Raw genomic sequence first — 21,973 nt, 5'->3', positions numbered from 1 at the left:
GACCCCAGCTGACTTCCTGCCCTTTGGGCAGGGGGCTGGACTTGATGATCTCCCAAGGTCCCTTCCAGCCCTGATGTCTATGAAATCTATGAAACTGGGAGGTCAAAACAGAGGCAGAGGGAAGGGAAGGGGGAGAAGAAAAGACGAAGAGTTAATCCTTGTGCCACTAGAACAGTAGCTCCCAACCTCTGGCCTGCAGGGCTTCCCCATGCATTTGAAAATCTGGTGGTGGGGAAGTAGTGGCCGTGTTTCATAGTTGGTAGGGCTGGAAGGGACCTGAGCAGATCATCAAGTCCGACCCCCTGCCATGGGCAGGAGAGGATGCTGGGGTCAAACAACCCCGGTAAGGTGTCTATCTAGCCTCCTTTTGAAGACCCCCAAGGTAGGAGTAAGCATCACTTCCCTTGGAAGTTGGTTCCAGATCCTAGCCGCCCTGACAGTGAAGTAGTGCCTCCTGATATCCAACCTGAATCTGCTCTGTCAGCTTATAGCCATTGTTCCTTGTTACTTCCGGTAGTGTTGGGGGAACAGGGATTCTCCCATTGCCTGCTGGTCTCCCTTAGTCAGTTTATAGACAGCCACCAGATCCCCTCTCAACCTTCTTTTGTGGAGGCTGAACATATATATGTACGCAGGCACTCAGCCCTCAACCCCAGCCTCTTGGAGTCAGGTAGAGCCTCCTGGAGTCTAAGATCTACCATTGGATCAAGATCCACTAATCTAAGTAGTTCAAGATGGCACAGCAGCAATTGCAACTAGGTTCTTTCTTTATTGTTTTGCCTTTGAGATGCACCATTCTAGACTGAGCTTCCAATCTAGACCCTTCCTTGTGCTAGAGACCCTATCAATCATGTACGTTTAGCCACTTCCTACCCCTTCCCAACACAGTACTTAGGTCTGTATATACGACTCAACAAAAACAAAATTAATTGGTACTTGAAATCAGTCACATCCCTAAACAGCGCTGTGTTTCTTCATAGTGTCGTACCTAAAGGCACATTTGTGAGGTACATTAAGAGAGACGTAGTTTTAATTTTAGATTTTCCTCCCCACCTAAGACCATGCAATCCTTAGTTCATAAAAAGACCTTTAGGGAATTAAGAACAGTACTGTGACATTTAAAATATATCTAGAGTCCCTCCCAGTAGGGGGCCCTGACAGCACATAACTGACACTTACTGAGCCCACTCCCTCACCAACCAAAAGTAGTAAAATAACGTTACTGTTATTTATTAGATGTATGTGATGCCCTCTCCAAAATAGGCTCAGAGTGGTATATAGTAAAAACCAGATAAAAATACTATGCAACAGAAACTTCTCCAATAATGCCCATAACTTAAACCAGCCTGCAAACACCTACATAAGAATATATTTGGATGCCTCCCCAAGATGTCCAGATTCAGGCTCTGAAGAGCCTCAAGGAAGAGTTCCAGAGCTGAATAGCACCTCTTCAGAATGACCTCCCAAGCATTTACAAAATGAACTTGAAGCACAGATGGTATTTGCAGAAGCTACTGATTTTAGGGATCATAACGGAGTGTAAGGAGAAGGTTCTCTCTTAAGTATGTGTAGTCCAGATGGTTTATTTATTTATTAGAGTTATATGCCCCTTTTCCAAAAAAGGCTTAGGTTTTGGGCCTTACAGGTCAAAACCAGTATGTTGATTGCTCCTGGAAAGCTACAGAAAGTCAGTGCAGACCCACAAACAATACAGTAATGTGCTTCTGGTGACCTATCCTGTGAGAAGGTAGAATGCCATGTTCTGCAGCAGCTGAAACTTTCAGATGTCAAGGGTTGCTTTACATAGAGTGCACTGTAGTAGTCTGTCCTGTTTGAGGTTACAAACATATGTACAATGGTTGCCAGATGTGAACCTGAGAAAGGTTGCATGCTTATTACCCAATGCAGTTGGAGAAAGGCATTCTTACTTGTTACCACATGAAAATAAAAAGGTACAGACAGCAAAGGATCCAAGAGAACCAAGGCTGCAAACCTGAGTGACAAGAGGAGACTGCCCTCGAGTGATAGGTGTAGGAATTATGAAAGGTACTGTTATTATGCAATAGGCAATAGAATGTTTTATCATCAGGTACAAGCATAACAATCATTCATGGAACCAAAGTTTAAGTAGACAGACAAAAAATGATAATGTGGACAGGATTAAGTGCAGTAAGCCACAAATATGCTAATATAAGAGAAAAAGATAAGTGAACAACAGCAAGGAAACTGGCAGACCAGGGCGAGGGGCAGAGTAGGCAGTGTCAAGATTAGCTCCCTGGAAGTCTAGAAGGCAACCCACCAAAAATAGAGAGAAAGTAGGAAATTTGTGTGTACCGGGAATGACAAGTAGGTATGGAAGTTCAGACTAGATCTGACAAGTCTCTAGAACTCAAAAGATGATGTAACAGGAAATTCAGGGGGCATTAAAAAAAAAAGCAGGAAAGAAAAAAAAATCTGTTAGTGTGAGCTGACCTGATGGAACCAGTCAGCATCGAACAGCTAGAATTTCCCTCTCTAACCCAGCTGTAAATATTCTGAACAAATGCTTGCAACTGTAATGGTGCATATGTGGTCATTATCAGATAGCAATGTTACAATACGTATAGTGCCTCTCTACTAGGCACTGGATAGGCCTCATCTGGAGTACTGCATGCAGTTCTGGCCTCCGTATTTTAAAACGGATGTGAAGAAGTTAGACAGGGTCCAGAAGCAGGCAAAAATGATGATCAAGGGCTTGGAGGGCAAGTCATATGAGGAGAAGCTGAAGGACGTAGGCATGTTCAGCTTACAGAAAAGGTGCTTAAGAGGAAGCATGATAGCTGTGTTCAAATACTTGAAAGACTTCCATAAAGAAGAGAAAAACCTTCTCTCTTGCTGCAGAGAAAATGACATGGACCAATGGCTTGAAGCTGCAACAAAGCAGATTTAGATTGAATATCCAGGAAAAAAAAATATCCAGTTAGAACAGTGAGGCAGTGGAATAAACTGCTTAGGGAAGTTGTGGACTCTCCATCACTTGAGGTAGTCAAAAAGAGGCTGGACAGCCACTGGTCAGAGATAATCTAGGCCTACATTCTACTAAGGGTATTTCCTATGCTTCTGGGCTTTCCCACCCCCAGGTTCTGCTAAATGCGTCACAGAGTGCAGAGTGCAGTTTTTAAGCTGCGCTCGGAAGCATTGGCTGGGGACTTTGCAGTGTGCCAGTGCTCTTGCTGGGACCCTAGCCAGAGGTACCTGGCTAGAGCCTTGCTCCGCTCAGGGTAAAACTGATAACCATGTTTGGGGTCAGGAAGGAATTTTACTCTTCCTTTACCTCAGATTGCTAAGGCCCATGCGTGTGTTTGCCTTCCTCTGTAGCAGGGGGCATGACCAAGATCTCTTGAGCATATATTAAAAACATTTCACAGAAGCAGAAAAATTGGCTCCTATAGTTCCCCTGCTTTACCTGTGGCAGGTTAGGGTGCTAGGTATTGCAGGGTTGACAGCAGTCTTATGCAGAATTTAGATTATAGGTTTTATAAGGATGGTTTGGATAGGGATGTTCACACCTCAGGCTAGAGGTTGGACTAGATGACCTCTGGAGGTCCTTTCCAGCCCTACATCTCTATGATTATCTAACTGGCATTTTCTTATAGTATTATTTTTTGAACTTTTATGTAAAAATGTTTAACTGCTCTTGACCTTTGGATTTAATAATAGAGTTTTAGCTGAATTACTGACACACCCAATCAAAAGCCAACAATGCAGGTGTCCCTCTCTCTCTCCCTCCTCCCATGAAGTCTGCCAACCACTAAGGCCACTATCTTGTCTGGATTCAGTTTCAATTAGTGCTTAGTTACAACTGGGGACTACATATGGGGTGAACCAAGTAAGGACTAAGACTGCAGGGTGCCAGATGTTTTCTAATAACTGTCCCCAGTATGAATTATTGCAGGGGTGGGCAAAGTTCGTATGGACGAACAGACAGGGCTGTTTCAGCTGCACTGGGCAGGCAGCCTGAACTGCTTCTGCCCAGCGCTGATGCAGTAACATCAGCTGCGGACCCAGGCAAATGCTCTAATCCTTACCTAGACATGCCCAGCAGGTTCTACAGCAGATGCTGGCACCCACCCAGGTCTTCTTCTGCCACCCGGGTGGGGGGGGTAAGCTGCAGACCATAGGTTACACATGGCGGGGACACAAGCACATGCCCCTCCACCCCGATTTCTCCAGCTATGCTGGAGCATGGGGCTGCAGCCCAACCCTGAACCCAGCACCCAACAGCAACAGGGGCAATGGTAGCAGAGTAGAGTTGTGCCCCCCCACCGTCAGCACTTGCTTGTTGTCTACCCTGTGGATGGAGTCAGCAGGTTCTGGGTGGGATCAGGGTATGCTACAGCTCCAGGTTGGGTTTGTGGGGGAGAAGGGGAAGGGGTTGTCAAGAGGACTTCAAACACTCATGTGGCCCTCCAGCCAAAAAAAGATGCCCACCCCTGACTTACTAGCTTGCACCAAGGCTAAGAACAGATTTCACATTTATCACACGACTGTTAGCATTTCTAATTCTGTCAATCTTTTTAGGGTATGTCCTGAGACAGACATAGGTATCTGAACTGCACTTTGTCCTGGGATAGAGGTGGCTACAATACGCCTGGCTGGTGGAAGGAAAAAATGCATTAAAAATAGGGATGCACCGATAAAGATTTTTTGGCTGATGCCGATGGCTGATTATTAAACAGCCATGGTCAGCTGATACCGATCTGATGTCAATATACAGCCCAGCAGCTTGGAGAGCAGCATCTGGCCAGTAAGTCGGGGGGGGGGAGGGGGAAGAGAGGCAGGCACTGCCCAGCTGGGCCAGGGTGGTGAGGAGTGGGGTGTCTCCCACCACTGCACACACCCCCAGGAGGACATGGAGGGGTATGTGTCCCCTGGATTTGTGCGCAGGGCATGACCAAGCTGCCCGCTACAGGCTTGAGGTTAGGGGCTGTGCCAGCCTCTTCCCATAGCTCCCCCTCCCCAGCAGGAGAGCTGGGCCGGTGTTGGAGTTGGAAAAGGGGGCTTCAGTGAACTTTGGGGTTGCTGTAGCCCACCTTGTAGCCCCCCCACTCCCAGTGGGACCACCACCTGTCCCAAGCACAGCCGCAACCTAGCCCCCTGCCAGGAAGAGGCCAGCACAGCCCCCAGCCTGCAGCAGGCATGCACTTGCCCCGCACACAAATCCAGGGGACAGATGCCCCCCACACATCCCCCGGGGATGGGTACAGCAGCAGGAGTTGCCCACCCTCCCCACTGGCGCCTGAACGAGCCACCTGAGGCTGTATCCTATAGAAGCCCTTCCTTCCCATGGAAGCCTCAATCTGCCCACCCCCCAAACCTCTTCTTCCCCACAAACTTACTGGCTGGATACTGCTTTCCAAGGTGCCAGGCTCCATCCCTAGCCACGTGCATGCTGCAGCTACGCACATGTATGCAGCATTTAATCAGCAACATCATCAGCCACATTGGCCAAAAAAAGCTGGTTGCCGATAATGTCAAATTTCCTTTCATCTGTGCCAATAGTATATTGGCCGATACAGTGGTGCACCTCTAATTAAAAACATGGTGCCATATGCCAGCATGAAATTGTCCAGTACAGAACTGAAGCACTATAAACAAACACATACCCAGTTACACTGGATGAGCTGTTACTTTGTTTTCATCTAAATACCATTTTTGTCTCTCCTTTGGTTCCTGGAGAAAAGTCAGTCATAAGATTCACCATAATAAAATGCAGGTATTACTACACCTCAAAAATTAAAATCCACATATAATTGAAATATAAAAAAGAAACACTACTTACCATCCAAAACAAAAAAATGCAAGATAAAGGCCCAAAAGTGTGACAACAACATGTCTTATAAATGAGCTAGTTTTGCTTGAATGAAGGTATGTTCGAAACCAAATAGCTGCAAGCAAGGCAAACAGTTGGCACACTACGAAGTTGACCTGCACAGAAAGAAAAGAAAGTTACCCACATCATCATCATCATCTTCCAAGACTACCACATGCTTTCAAGTCAAAAAATACCAACACCAGCAATAACTATCCTCTAATAGAAGTCTACAGAATTTGTGATTTGTCACTTAACATAAGCATTTCAATTTTAAGGAGTTAATCCTCATATCACCAATGAGGCAAGAAACATGACTTCCATTTTCCAGGTGGTAAAGTTAAGGGCAGGGAAACCCTGATTTCACTAAGATCACACACATCTGTCAAGTCAAAAAAATAACTCAAATCTGTCAAGTCCTAGACTAGTGCCTTAACCAAGCTTTTCTTCTTCCTCTCCCATTATGTTTTTTCATTAGGAATAACAATAAATGTGAGAGATACACAAATCACTGTTGGAGAAGCCACCTCTGCTCCTGACAGGGCAGAAAACCTACTTTGATGGTTCATCCTCATGTCTAAAAAGAAATCAATTAATATTTCAGAGTTCAACGAATACACTTCCAAGTCAGAACACATCAATATCATGGCTAGTCATTGTGAGTTTCTAACCTTCCTTGACCTCAACTATGGTGGATTTCAAAATCTCTCTTATCAATACATCCTTATCAATAGGAATGGATCCTCAACATGTTAACAGAGGCATATGGAAGAGGGCTTTCAGGCTTTAATATTATTTCTTCTACATTTGGGGATTTTAAGTACCACCTCATTATTTAGTTCTCTTTCATTAAGAGTTTGGACACAATGTTCTTTTGATATCAGCAGTCTACAAGCAACCAAAGATTGATGGCAACTCCTATATCCCATTGTTTAACTGTGAAAAATTTATCAATAGGAGGTGCACCAATACATCAATCCAGTATTGGATCAGCTCTGATAGAAAGAAAATTGATTATATCAAAAAAAAATCAGCCTGATGTGGCTGATAATTTGGCCTGAGCATGCACACAGCCACAACACAGCACATAAGCAGCGAGGAGCACAGCTCTCCATGCAGCTGGTAAGTCTGGTGTGGTGGAAAGGGAGGGGGGAGGGAAGGGAAGGGAAGGGGTGTAGAGTGGGACAGATCAAGGCCCCCACAGGGAAGGAGAAGTGGGGCAGGAGATGGGGTAAGCGCTGCTCAGCCGGGGTGGGGCAGGCATGGGACAGATCCAGAGATCATCCAGGGGGTGCAGGGGCAGCTTGCACCACTTATCTGGGAGCCACTGGTCCAGTACTCACCTGCTCATCTGGTGGCTCCCACCTCATCTGGGAGGGTATTGGGGGGGGCACAGCGTGTGCCCCCGGATCTGTGCAAGGCAGTGCAGGTTGGGGCCTGGGCTGCGCAGGGCTCTTCCTGACCTGCCCCACCCCGCACAGATCTAGGGGAACATGCTCCTCCTCCCTATGCCCTCCTGGATGAGTGGCGGGAGCAGTGGCAGGAGCCACTGGACGAGCAGCTTCTAGATGAGCAGAACACAGCAGCGGGAACCACCCCTTTCTCCCATGCCAACCAGACAAGCCATGGCTCCAGCCTGTGTCCACCCTGCCCTGCATGAGCCGCACTTATCCCAGCCCCTGCCCCAGTCCTTCTCCTCCCTCACTGCAGGGACCTTGATATGCTTCCCCCACACACACACACCCCTTCCCTCTCCGCTCCCCTTCCACCATACCAGACTTACCAGCTGCATGCTGCTCTCCAAGTTGCTGGGCTGGTATCAGAAAGCAGACTGTATTGGCCAATGTGCCTCCTTAAATATCGGCTATTGGTATCGACCCCAAAAATGTCTATCGCTGCACCCCTAGTCATCAAGGTATCCATCCCACTCAGGAAAAAAAAAAAAACGGGGGCAGGAAGAAGGACAAAGATTTACTGGCACTTCTAACCATGACACTTAATTAGACAGTATAAATTTAAATGGTCTCTGACCACTAAAAGTACATCCACTGGCAAACTTGAGAGAGTAACAAAACTTAAACAGTCTGGCAAACTACAACAGAACAGTGAATACAACCAAAGTACACAAAAAGCCGTTATAAGAAACTATGATTTAGTGGAGGGGGCACTATCAGGATTCAGGACACCACATTATCATTCCTATTTCTGTCATTGTTCTATTGAGACTTTAGGCAAATACTTTTCAGTGCCTCTGTTCTCACTCATCTTTGGCAAGCCACAGTTTGGACTAGTTACTCAAACCAGGGCTGCTATGCCCAGGGCACTAAGAACAGAATTCTCAGCTGACTTCCCTTTTTTCCTTTCATTTAAAGTTCTTTCTGTTGCAGAAACAGAGTTGAAAAGTCATCCAAATGTAGAAACTGTTGTAGTGATGCCTGCTTAGATGTACAAAGAGCCTGACACAATTGTATGGAAGATCTCCAATCTTAGAACATCTCAGTTAATGCACTGTGGACTCAGTAAGCCTGGTGCGACAAAAAACAAAAAAACCCCCCCAAAACAACAAACAGGTTTTCTGATGGTTTTTTTTGGAGCATTTTTGCAATGTGATACAACAGCTTTCTACAGCTAGACCCCCCAACATTATTTCTTTTGTTCCCCTTCTTATAACTGCTTTTTGTTTTCACATCAAGAAAAATGTAATTGGATCATAGCGCATGCTTCCTGCACTGTTCTACTGAGTCAGGCAGAAGGCATTTTCAACCACCCTTCCTTTCCTTCCCTGTTCTATAGACCCTCCCTCCCCAGGCTCATCATTTGTCTTTCTTCCCTAGTAAACTCAGTGAAAAAGAAATTAAAAAAACACACAAAATAAATCAAAATGCTTTTTTAGCTACCACAATACTTTAAAAGTAAGGAATACAGAGTTATTTGGAAATCAAGTCTTTCTTCATAAACCTACCAAATTCAAGCAAAAGATTCTGATTTTTGTCATTCCACAAAACAATTTTTACTAATAGTAAAACACAAAGGGTATTTTTACACATGTAAGCACTTTTCAGAGCACCTGGTGCTGTGATGCATACAGTTGTATAAGCAGCTAAATGCACACCAATGTGAAGAAAAAGGTGGCAGTGCACGTTTGAACTAAAACACCTGGAGGTGCTTTAGTTCAAAAAAAAGTTTACCACCACCATTTTCTCCGTGCTGATTTTTGCTGGTTATACAACTCTACGTGGCACAGAGCAGTGCACATCAGCTTGTGTGTGAAGCAGACTCATTCAAGTCTGCTCAGAAGAGGTGGACCTCGAGCATTTCAGTGAATGAAAAGGTATGTGTATAAATAGCCAAAAGTCCTCCAAGCATCATTCTTTATAAGTAGGGACCTACCAATTTTGCGGATTCTGCAAAATCCAGGCAATGCCTGTAGGAAGGAGGAAAGGGGAGGGCAGAGGGGAGGAGCTGCCTACTAGAAGGCTGCTAGTAAGGTGGCTGATGCCCCCCCCTCCCAACTCCTCACCATTGACTAGCTGCAAGGACTGCCTGACACATGGCCCTGCCCCTCCAAATCAGCAGTGAGGGGCAGGGTTGCATGATGAACAACATTTGCACTCAAATCAGTGGCAAGGGGCAGGGCCACATGACAGGCAGCTCCCGCAGCCAAACACCAGTGACGGGTGGTGACATCGGGACCTCTTGGTCAAAGACATTGGAAGAGCCTGCTGCACTCTACCCACAACATGGCTTCCTGGGCACACACTTTGCTTGCAAAATTAGGGGGCAGCCCCCACAAATTAGATAGGCATCTATTTATGAGACATACCTGGCAAAACCTGCCAAGCCTTACTATAATTAGGAAGACTCTGGTTGTGGTGTGTTTCCCAAAATGTCAGTTTTAGCTTGCTGCTGCTAATTAAGCAAATGCAATTTCCCTCTCCAACAAAGCAGTCACTTGATGCAGATGCAGATGCAGATGCATAACATGGCTGCAGATGCTCCAAAACAGCTGTTTCCTGTTATAAAACTCAGGAGAACCAACATCAACTGGATGAAGCTACAGACATATTAACCAACCAATAAGCAGACCTAGGATTTTGAAAAGGGGAATGAAGAAGATGGCACGTCATCCCGTACAACACATTTTTTCTCCAACTAAAATAGAAACTGGAAGCTTTGCTAATATGCTAGGGGGATAGGAATATATTTATTCATCTTAAAATCAAATGAAAAACAAATATAACTATTGGAATGTGCACTAATTGCCTGATAGTATATTACAGCTTAAAAAAAAAAACCACAATAAAAGTAGGCAAAAAAAGTACAGATACAGTGATAAAGACACTGATATAGTGTTATTAGTCTTGTGGTTATTATAGTTAAAAGGTACATCTTTCATTCAGATTCACAAAACAAAACCTAATCTTCTTCAGCATCTTGACAATACCTCCAATACTTCACTCTCAGTCATTTCTACGCCCAAGTTAATTTTACCACACCCAAGTTAAGGTTTTAGCTAGAGCTAAAAATCAGTCTGTAAGGGTATGAAATGGAAGTCAGGCATTACCAGGAAGGGCTAACAGACAGCAAAATTGCAAAAGAAAGGATACTTTGAACAGTGAAACATCAAGATAATTAAAAAGGATAGGAGGTCATTAGCATCTGTGGAGCAGATAAGAGTTTAGCAGGAATGAGGATGATGATAATAAAGCCATAAAGTCAACTGTGCTGCCTAAATAGAAATGCTACTGCCTCTCCTAAGAAGCTGGTTTTAAAGTTTGGGTGTAACAGGAATCAAAATGGGGTGCAACTGCACCACAAGACCCCCACTTCCCCAACCAAACTGCTAATATTCATCCAATATTAGGGGGAAATGAACCACATAAGAACTGTCTGTTTTCCTCATCTCTGACAAGATATATCATTGGGAAGAGAAAAAATGGATTCTTGGCAATAAATCAGCTTGTTTCTGAGGCATGTTTGAAATTACTGCATTGGTATATGCTGGGATGATATTCAGCATATCATAGGAAGACAGACTAAACCCAACATAAAACATATGGGCACATTTTTCAGCATGCCACTAAAGACTCTGGGAGCAAAGATGATGCTAGTTAAGCTGGAAAAAAAGCAGTGATATGTAAATCAAAGATTAGAATTTAGAGAGAGTTCCTTGTAACAGACAGAGTTGGTTATGTGTGGGAACTGGGTGGTAAACTCTGGAGATCAAATACAGCTGGAAGTTTTATTTTGTATTAGTTCTCCATGACTTAAAAAAAAAAATTTGTTTTTTCTCATTCAGTATCTATACTTGTCTCATGAACCCCTTAAGAACATGAGATATAATGCAGGCTCCAATAAGCTATGCCCCACTTACAAATCTCAGATATCTAACAGTTCATTTCTAATCTGAGTTAGTCCAAAAAACCATAAAGACAGACAGGCTAGCTTTGCTAATTACAGTATTTGATTAACTTTGTTAATAATTAACTGATAATTCTGTATGCTGGCAAGTAGCTGAATGCAACCTAGGCACTAGTAATCTGGTTTGTGTAATAAATGAGCATCAAATCCAATAAGCCCTTTAAAACAGGGTTTGCTAAGCCTTTATTCAAAATTATTGTTAAAAAGCCACAAGCACTGTGTCAACTGATACAAGACAATTTAAAATAATAATAAATGTATATACGTCACAGCAAGAATAACCCAAGATTCAGACTCATCAAGGGCAGCTACAAATGCCAGTAAAAGGCAGTGACTCCAGAATTCATCTTTCATTTGTCACCCCATGCAGTTACCTTTATACAGAAGCAGCTAAAACCTTGGAAGCCAGTTAAGGTCAAAAGGTAAAATTAGAAGAATGTTAATGTGTGGGGAGGGGGTTGTCCCCCGCACCACCACACTAAAACGAGAACAACTAGAAAGAAGAAAAACAGCTCTATGGATAATGTTTCTTTTGAAGAGAAACTGGTTTGGCTAGTCAAAAACTTTTCATCTCAGACCACAAAGAAAAACATTTCCCTTCAGGTCGCATACAAGTCTGGGTATTAAACAGACAAGACTTTTCCAAGCAAAGAGCAATTTCACTAAAGGAGAAATGTAATGCTTCATCACCTGCACAAACAGAAAAAATTTACTCAAAGATAATTAACTTCTCATCCAAGCAGCTGAGGAGCCAAATGATCGGGGAAACTTTTATTACATCTCTCTAAACAAACCAGTAAATTAGGTCTTACAATTCAAACAAAATGTTTTAGGATTCCTTTAAGTTTTTATACAAGCAAACCTTTTAGTATGACTAGCACAAAATTATGACACAAACAAAACCAAATCTAGAGAGGCTGAAAGTACAATATTGGAAAGAATCTGCTTTTGAGGGTTGCAAGAATCAACTGGGAAAGTGAAAAAACTGTACTTGATGTATGCAACTATACTATATTTATTTTCCTTCCTTTTTTCCTTAACATCTTCTATACCAATATGACTTAAATCAAGCACTTAAGGCACCATTTAAACCCTTTACTAATTCTTCCATTTCCCCTCAAAAAAAGCAATGCTAATTATAGCCTGTTATAACAGTTTCCAAATCTTGTCCCTCAAAAGTGTTCCAAGAAAATAGATTATGGTGTAATCAATCTAAATATTTAAAAATAAAAAGACTTGTTTCCATATTTCTTCTTTAAAGGATCATCTGTAAAGATGGGGTCAGGACTGAGACAAGAAACATTCAGCTTCTGCTTTTTTGCCTATTTTATTTTTAAAAAAATCAAGTTTTCTCTACTTTAGAAGATGATGGGGTCTTAAGAACCAGTAAAGTTAAAATAAACATGAGAGACAGAATGCTAGGAAACCATTTTTAATTAGACTGTTTACATCCAAGATTGCATGGAGCATTGATAAAAATATATCCAAGAACCCTAAGAAGTCTTCCAACAAAATCAATGAAGATAAGACAGTTTCCTTGCTAGGTCTAAAAGATAACCACTGAAGCAAAACAGACTTAGCTTAAAACTTTTATCCACTCCATTGCTGTAACATCCAAGAACCTCATAGTCTTTAACACATACATCTTTACATGCCCCTGGGACTGGGAACTAAGTTTCAGGCACCTAAATATCCCCTGAGATTCTAACTCTGAATAAAGACAGTAAAATATGCATACTAAAATAGCTCTGGGATCTAGACCCAGGAAACTTGCCATGGTCATAAGGGAGGTCTACAACAAAGCTGGAAGACTTGACACATTTTCATCTTAAGTCAGTTTTAAACACTAGTTGTATACCAAAAAACACTCTCCATGTTAGTTGTGTCCCAGCTCAAGGGTACTGTATTTGTGGATTCAGTTACCATGCCAATAAGGAAGTATCATTTGAGACCTACCAAAAATCATGAAATAGTGATTGTTGCAGAAACCACAATTTTGGGCAGGCCCCACAAAAAAAGTGGAGTCTGAAAAAAGCTCAAACTCTGCACTTTTAGCAGGCTTCTCCCCCTCAACAAAAAGAAGGAAGGAAAGGAAGAAAAAAAAAAACTCACCGAAAATAAAATGCGGGCTCCTTCTGGGGAGCCACCAGGCCTTGTGGACACTATGGCCTACCGAACAGCCTGCCAGGGAGGAAAAGAGAGGGGGACAACACTTGTACAGAAAGACTGAGAGAACTGGGCTTACTTAAGTCTAGAGAAGAAAAGCCTGAGAGGGGACTTAGTAGCAGCCTTCAACTACCTGAAGGAGGGTTCAAAAGAAGATGGAGCTGGACTGTTCTCAGTGGTGGCAGACGACAGAACAAGGAGCAATGGTTTCAAGTTGCAGCAAGGGAAGTTTAAGTTAAATATTAGTTAGCATGGGGGTGCACCTTCCAGCAGTACCATTTTAAAAATACCCACTTGACACTGAACAAGTATGAGGGTTACACTTGGTAGTTTTACTACAGCTAAGCCACAATGTTTTAAAGCCAGGTTAACAATGTAATAATGTATAAATATCTCAAGTGGACAGTGATCACCTCACTAAAAAAGAGCCAGACTTTAAAACAAGAAAGCTTAGATTATTTTTTGTATTCAATTAGCGTCTAAGAGCCCTAATCATAGCAAGGAAGCCCTGGTGCTAGGCACTGTACAGAGAACAAAAAAGCTTCCATCTTACAAACAGCTTAGAATCTTAACTAGTCACTCCAAAAATTAAGTCAGACCTCTGTTTTCAGTATTTCCACTAGCCTTGCTGTGATGGCCAGAACCAAAAAGATTAATAAGCAATATATATGTGCTTCTTGGAGGCATTTAGAATTTTTGTCTAATATAAAGCTTGTAAGTTTGTAACCCACAAATGTAACTTGTAACTGTTTGTGAAACTGACTAGGTCCTCAAAGACAAAGCTGTAAGATTAGCTGACCTAACGGTGTTTGCTCAGAATTAAGCCTTGATGATAAAAACTGGATTCAACCACCTGGCACACCTAGGAAAGTATGTCTCAAAAAAGCATAGCCAAAGAGACCTAAAAGGGACTGGATTTAGGCACAGTAATGTTAATTTCAAACCTGAAAATGCTGCATTGTAATTTGCTCATTGGATAAACCCAAGCTTCGGTAGTAACCTTTTATGATAATTTTTAACACCTTTTAATCTGATAGGGTAACCACTATAGGACAAGATTGTGAGCGACTCTAAAGCCAACAGATTAGCATAAGATTAGGTACAAAAAGCACGAGCATCATGTGACCAGCAGGAAAGAGGGAACAGGACAGTAATTGCTTTTCCAAGCCCAGACCCAGACTCCCAGTGTGCGTGACGATCAGATCCTGATCAAGGGACCTTCCCCAGTAATCCCTCCAACAGTGTCAAATCGGGGACGCCTAACTTTGCTGAAAATCACCTGGCGTGCACCTGGCCTTGAGGGACTATCGCTAAGTTGCCAACCCATGTCTATCTGTTCTTTTGAACAGCCCAATGGCCGATACCCTCGCAGTGCCCCGCTGGCCTGCGACAGACTGATCTATTTATCTGTTGTTATTATTTACTATTAGCTCTTTAATACTGCTTCATCTGCTTACTGCATTTATCTTTCTGTTAACTGTTGTGCACATGTGTAAACTATAATAAATTTGCCATTGCTTTACTCCCAACTCTGCCTCCTCGATCTTGAATCAAACAGCCCAAAATTCAGTTGCCCTATGGCAAATGAAAAATAATACTAATAAAATTAAACTCACTTCAGCTATGCAATTTTGGAGAGACTTCAGCAATCTTTCTGCAAAGATGGCATTTTGTTACTATGAGTACTGAAACTGGCATTTGCAAACTGCTTATTCTGAAAAAGACAGACAATAAGACAGCCTAGTACATAAGAAGTATGATTTTTTTTTTAAGTTAACCTTTTTCTGAAAGGTGCCAAACAAAACTAAAGTTCTCTTTATTTACAAAACAACAGTATAATTCTCTGCTCTATCAGCATGCCTGTGCTCAAGCAGTCAGTAACAGGAAGAGGAAACTATTAAGTTGCTATAGACTAAGTCTTCAAAGATATGTCAATAAAGTTCCTGCAGTGCTCTTGATATCCTTATTTAGAATGGCCCTGCTCATCTGCTTCTGCTCTGTAGGTAGCAAATCTGGGAATGAAGCTGCCCTGAAGGGACCCTCTGCTGCTTTCAAGCTCTGTCTCTGGCATGTAAGCATATTAGCAAAGAAACAGCACAGTCTTCACAGAGACAGGCAACCACATTCACCTTCCACAATCTCTCCCATTCCTATAATTTCAAAGAGTCCACCTGCCCGCTGCCCCTCCCCCCACACACACACTCCAACTACAGCAAAAGCTCTATTATCTGGCACCTGTGGGAAATGGGGGGGGCCGGATAACCAAATGTGTCGGTTACCTGAGAGGCATCTTTGCCCCTCCCGCTGCGTCTGGTGTGTCCACATTTCAAATTAAAAAATGCCACCCCTCCCCTGGTGTCAGTGTGCCGGGGGAAAGGGAGGAGGGACTCTGCGCAGGCTGCTTTACCCCGGGCTGTGGGATTCGACAAAACCAGAAGTCCAACGTCCGGTTTTCGTTTTGCCGTGCTGACTGGTGCCAACTGGCACACCAGTTAATAGAGCATGCCGGTTAATGAAGTGCCAGTTAAAGTGGCTTTTACTGTACTCAGAATTTTGTTTCTCTTTTTTTGAATAATCAATTTATATTGAGGGTCAATTTTTTTAGCAAGCCTGTATCTTAGGCAAATCTACCTATTTACCCAACACCAAGACAGCTTCAAATTTAAGACAACCCCCCGATAAGATTTTTATCATGGAAAATTATAAATTTTCTATATATAGAATCTAATTATTGGAGAATCATCTTAAATTCTTACCCCTTACCCTCTGAGCTGCTGCATCAAGGAAATCAGCAGCAAGGGGGCAAGCAGCCTGGCCTTATACTACTTGTCCCACCCCATGACTGAATCTCAAAGCCTCTGTCCCTCCTGCCACCTGCCTCTGCACCCAATGCCTGCCCCTGCCTCATCATCACTTACCTTATGTGGCATCCTGGCTGGTGGGAGGAGCTCCCTTGCCATCACATGCTCTCCCCTGCTTTCCTCCTGGGCCACACAACACAGTATCCCTCCCATCCCCCTCCCAAGTCGGGCTCAGAATTAGAACCAGAGCTACAGCTGCCATCTGCCCCAGGCAGTACTCAAATCCAAGACAAGGTTTCTTCCTCCCACCCTCACCCCTGTTAAAGTGGGGAAAAAAGCCTGGTCTTAAATTCAAGTAAATGTAGTAGTTCCACCTATAAAGCCTAAACTTACTGCTCTAAATCAAGTAGCTGCCTGACACTTGTGGGATGTTTCTCTACTAGTATACATAAAGGATCTGGATATGCAAACAAACAGACTCTCCCCTGCTTTAGTCTCTCTGAATAATACACTCATACCCAGAGTGTTTAATACAAACCCCCTCTTTGAGCTATACTTTCAGTCCTGGATGCCCAGGCCTATGAACTCTCTGCTCCAGTTCAGGGTCATTGAGGCTTTCTTTTTCAGGCCTGTGGCCTGGCTGAGTTCTTCCTCCCACAAGTTCTCATTGACAGCCCTCCTACTTCTTTTGAATTATTTGTCCCCATCTTCTAACCACTCTCTTAATGCCTTCCAAATATGTGCATATTCTAGCTAGAAAAAAGGAGCTCTGCCCCACCCATGCCTTCTTCCAGACACTAACTAATCCCCAGGACCATTTCCCCTTCCCCAAGGACTACCTTCATGTATTTATTGGTCTTTGCCTAGCCTACACACAAGGGACAGGATAACTGACCTCACAAACTACTCTCTCTGACCTTCTGTGACTAGTATCCCATGAAAGAGGACAATAAAGAATTTTAGGCAAATACAAACATCTGTTTCGGGTATGATGCTGAGAAAGGTAAAGTCAGTCTTCTTGATTTTAGACTTGGCAATTTGGCACATGTTCACACATACAGGTTGGTTTCTAAATTATACAAGAATATTGTAATAAAAGGTTCAAAAGCCAACATTAAGTAATGACAAGGTTCTTTGGGTGAATCTAATATCTTTTATTAGACCAACTAAATAGATGGAGAACAATTTTTAAGCAAGCTTTCAAGTTCAAAAACCCTTCATCAGGCTAAGGAAGTTATAGCAGTTGGTGTGTGCAAGGGGAGCAGCACCCTTCTGCAGGCCACACAGGTGCCACCTGGCTGGCCAGACACTGGGGGGTGGGGGGGGAGCTTGCATGTGGCAGCTGCTGCCACCTACCACCCTGCGCTGCTGCTCCATATATGGCTGTGCACCACCCTGCCCCCCCCACTCCACGTCCAGCCACTGGGGGTACACTTATTAAAAAAGGTTGAAAACCCAGGGGCGCTCTATGAGAAAGTAGGAATAGGCTTCAAGCAGTCCAAAACCCAGGTCTCCTACTTTCTCTTCCCCAAAGACAATTAAGTCTACAGTGGTGTTTCATACTAAAAGCCTCATGTTAACAGAGACACCTAACTTGGGGCTACAACAAATAGAATAAATGCTGCCTCACTCCACAAGATGGACACAATTCCAGACACATGCCCCTCTTCTGCACTTCCTATTAGCTAGTCTGCACATCCTTGTTTAGCCAAATATGGGCTCAGATTATACATACATATATACAGGTATATCACACACACACACATTATATATATTAAAAAAAAAAACCATAATTACTCCAAATTAGTTATAGCTAAAAGTATATTTAACACGCCTCAAATAATTCAACATACATTCTGATCCTGAAGCAGCACTTAGCTACCAACAGTAAAGAAAGCTGCGAAGTACCTTTAGTCTGTAGCTCACTGAACGTTGCTTCCTCCGCTATCCCTACCCCACAAATTCATTTCTATACCACATGACTAGAAGCTTAGAGAGAGCTAAATCTTATCAGTTACACTGCTTGCATTTGAAATCCTCTTTTTGTTTCTTAGACCACGCTTTGACATAGCAATTTCTCCAGAATCTTTATACTAAAAATGTACCGTAAATATAGACAGACAACATCTGTTAACATGAGCCAATTCTTGTATGTAGTCTTATTCAAGCAAATTACCTCAAGAACTCCTAGAGAAATATTTTCATGAAAAAGGATAGCAAAACAGAATGAAAAGCCTACGTGTAATAAATACCAATTCTGGCACTGATCTTTGAACACTTAGGCACACAAACATCATTTGTGTGTGAAGTTATTAAAGTATATATTTGCATTATCAAACCTGCTTTTAATGCATTATACTAAAATAAAACACAAAGTAACGTTAGCCACAAATGAAATGTATAATATCTTGATAAATCCAGGTAAGGAATGAAATTTAGAATTCAAAACAGCTACCAGTTCAGTTACGTAAAAGTTTTCAGAAATCCAAGAACTACAGAAGGAAAATTACCGTTTCCCCTTTCAATGTTTGCAACATCCATATTACTACATTCTGTTAATGTATGAGAACATGAGAGCAAAATTTAGAGCCAAGGTAGATAAACAGCAAAATGGTATGTGAAATATGGTAATTCTTTCATTTGAAAGGTAATGTATTTTCTCTTATATAAAACTTAACTTTTTTCCAGAATTCAGGTGCTGTAAGTTGAGGTGCATACATACCACAAGCTATTACTATATTTCCTTGCAAGGGGAAAGCAAAAGTAAAGCTGAATATGTTGCTCAGGGAAGGGGCAATTGTGTGTTAGACTCAATACTGCAGATGCTATTACTTAGTTACTTACTGCTCGTTACCAGTATTTACAAAACAGTATCTTTTGTTTCTTTATTTGGCCTTTCAAAACAAGGTGTGGATTTTATTTGGGGGCTAGTCAATACAGTACTTGTCCAAAAAATGGCAAGTTAATCCTTAACAAAATATTCACAAACTCCTTCTAAGAAATGAAGGGCTGGCTTTTTCCCAACCCCTTTCTCCCTACTATTACAGCTCCATCTTCATGAATGTTTTCTGTTCTTCCCCTGCCATCACCACACCCTAAACCAGGGGTGGGCAAAATACGGCCCACCCGTAAGGCCATTCTATCCAGCTTGCAGGGCCCCTAAAAAAATTTGGAAAATTAATATTTCTCTGCCCTTAGTTCCTATCAAAAATGACAGGAACCAAGGACAGTAGGACCCAAGGGAAGCCCAGTGGGCTCCAACAACAGTGGGGCCTGCCCAGCCCCACCCCTCAGCCGGAAGCCCCCAGCTAGGGTTTCTGGGCTGGGAGCACATGGCTGCCCCAGCGGGGGAAGCTCAGATAAGTGGGGGCAGAGGGACTCGAGGCAAGGAAGGAGCATGGGGGAAAGCAGAAGGGAGGAAGCAGCCCCTCCCTACCCACGTTCAGTGCCCTGCGCTGCAGCTGCTTGCAGCCTGTGTGGGGCTACCTCTGCCTGCTCTGGACATCCCCATGCGGGCTGCGAGCGCTCGCAGCATGGGGCACCAGGAGTGGGACAGGAGAGGGGCCACTTCCCCCAGCCCCGCTCTCAGCTTTTCCCTGGGCTCCTTCCCTGCATGGAGAAAAGCCAACCCTCACCCGCCCCATGGCCGGCACCCTGCGTTGCAGGTGCTCGCAGCCCGCGCAGGGCTGTCCGGAGCAGGCACAGGCAGCCCCAGGCAGGCTGCAAGCAGGGCAGGGCTGCTTCCTCCACTCCTCCTGCCCCGCACTCAGCACCAGCTTGTAACCCAGCCCCACTGCCAGGCTGGCAGTGGGGAGGGTTACAAGCTAGTGCTGAGCGCAGGGAAAAGTGGCCCCTTGTCCACCCCATGGCCAGTGCCCTGGGCTACAGCCACTCATAGCCCACCTGGGGCTGCCTGTCCCTGCTCCAGACAACCCCATGTGGACTGCGAGCGCCTGCAACACAGGGCACCGGCCATGGGGCAGGTGAGGGGCCACTTTTCCCCATGCTCAGCACCAGCTTCTTCCCTGCTGGTGATCGGGGGTCAGGGCTGCATGCTGCACCCACCTGTACCGCGGGGCTGGGGGTCACTAAGACTGAATGGGTGGGGAGCACGGGGTCCACACTGGTGTCCCCGGGCCAGTGCCAACAGGGCCCAGAGCAGGGTGGCAGGAGTGTGGGGTCCTGCCCAGCACAGGCCCACCTCCCTTCTAGTGCAGCCCAGCCCAGCTCCACAGACCCCTGCCAGCCTGCACCCCACTTTGGGCCCTGCTAGTGCTGGCCCTGGGACACTGGTCCCAAGACTGTGACCAGGGGGCGGGGCACCTGTCAAGGAGTGGGGCACCTGTCAAGGGGTGGGGCTACCCATGTGGCCCTCGACAGCCTGCCAAAACTAGGTAAGTGGCCCTCCGCTCAAAACAACTGCCTGTCCCTGCCCTGAATTCTGGATACCTGCTCCCAATATATATATTTTGTCTCCCCACATTGTCTGCTCCTGGACTTTGTTACTTGTGCCATCCAAACAGAGACAGTGATGAAAAATGTTTTCTTCTAGTTTCAAATTAGGTACAGGTCTCTGACTACCTAGGAAATTCTGTACGAAAGTTATGTGAAGAATGCACGTAAAAGAACAACCGAAGGACCAACTGCAATGCCAACCTGGACGTTTCCAAACTATTGGATACTAACCCATTCAACACCCACATTCTCTCAAATATTTTGGTCACATGCTATACTATACATTTACTTTACATCTATACATTACTTCAAAACTATACATTCTGTAGCTGAAAGGCTTCTTCAGTGCGACAGCTAGGTTAAGACCTGTAACATTCTAGAGACAGCACCACATACTGAGCAACCTATGAGGAGCATTCATATGAAAAAAAGTAAATTCCAACTCTTCAAGTGTTTGTAGATAGATGAAGATTTTTTTCCCTGTTTATACTTTTAGTTATTTGTTTTGCACTGTAGTTCTTAATAGCTTCAAAATCTCTCAAGCAAGAATAAAATAAAAGCTGGTCTCTCATATCTAACAGAACAGGTTATGGTGTCAAATAGTTTAAGCCAACAAAAATGGAAAGTGAAACACAAAGAGCAAATTATTTTAATAGAACTGAAACATTTTTCTGGCTCAGTGAACTCATTTCTCACATCTGTAATCCAAGTATTGAGAAGTGCCACAGTGCTTTTGACTTACTTAAGCTAAGATACTACTCTAGAGTCTCCTATGTTCTACTATCAATTATGTTCTCTTTTTATTTCAGCCATAATCATCCTGCTGAGATGCTTGCTCCCAGGAGATAATTATTTAGGTAAATCAGGCATGGATAATATTCCCAAATATGTCCTACAATGCCCACAATAAATCATTTGTTTTCACCGAGTGAAGCCCTCTCCTCCAACCATCCCAAAAAGCAAACAACTCACAGGAATTAGTTAATATTTTTAAAAAGTAGTTTTGAGTTTCAGTAACATATAATATTTATGACAAGTTAGTCTGAACCTGTATACCAGATGGCTTTGGAGACCCTCCTTGTTAACACAGACTAAGGCTTGACCCTCTATACCTCTAAACACCGTTCTGGCTTACACCCATCATGCAAATTACCATATATTCTTGTAGGCTACTGGTAACTGAGGCAAAGTGTTCTCAAACATCTCTTTCAGCTCCTCAAGGGCAAAAGCCTTGTCCATAAGACACTGGATGGTCCCTTTTTTACTGCCACACACACCA

At 43.6% G+C, this 21,973-nt stretch overlaps 1 protein-coding gene and 1 long non-coding RNA gene across 3 annotated transcripts in view; one reads left to right on the top strand and one right to left on the bottom strand.

The window, feature by feature from the left end:
• Nucleotides 1-21,263, top strand: part of LOC109311665 — a 26,497-nt gene extending 5,234 nt beyond the window's left edge. The window contains exons 2-3 of one of the 2 annotated variants that reach the window (XR_002101569.1): nucleotides 15,410-15,509; nucleotides 20,803-21,263. This is a non-coding gene — a long non-coding RNA (uncharacterized LOC109311665). Of the gene's footprint in view, nucleotides 1-15,409; nucleotides 15,510-18,927; nucleotides 18,961-20,802 lie in introns of those variants that run through there. The other variant, XR_002101570.1, reaches the window with a different exon arrangement.
• MBOAT2 (membrane bound O-acyltransferase domain containing 2) overlaps nucleotides 1-21,973 on the bottom strand; it is a 204,382-nt gene that overhangs the window by 172,323 nt on the left and 10,086 nt on the right. The window contains exon 2 of the mRNA XM_019537423.1: nucleotides 5,822-5,967. Within this exon, the coding sequence (XP_019392968.1) occupies nucleotides 5,822-5,967 (146 nt within the window). The remainder of the gene's footprint in view (nucleotides 1-5,821; nucleotides 5,968-21,973) is intronic.

This window comes from Crocodylus porosus, unplaced genomic scaffold (genome assembly GCF_001723895.1).
Source record: "Crocodylus porosus isolate Cpor-Errol unplaced genomic scaffold, CroPor_comp1, whole genome shotgun sequence".
In the NCBI taxonomy this organism is placed as follows: domain Eukaryota; kingdom Metazoa; phylum Chordata; order Crocodylia; family Crocodylidae; genus Crocodylus; species Crocodylus porosus.
This window is presented reverse-complemented; position numbering and strand designations above follow the sequence as displayed.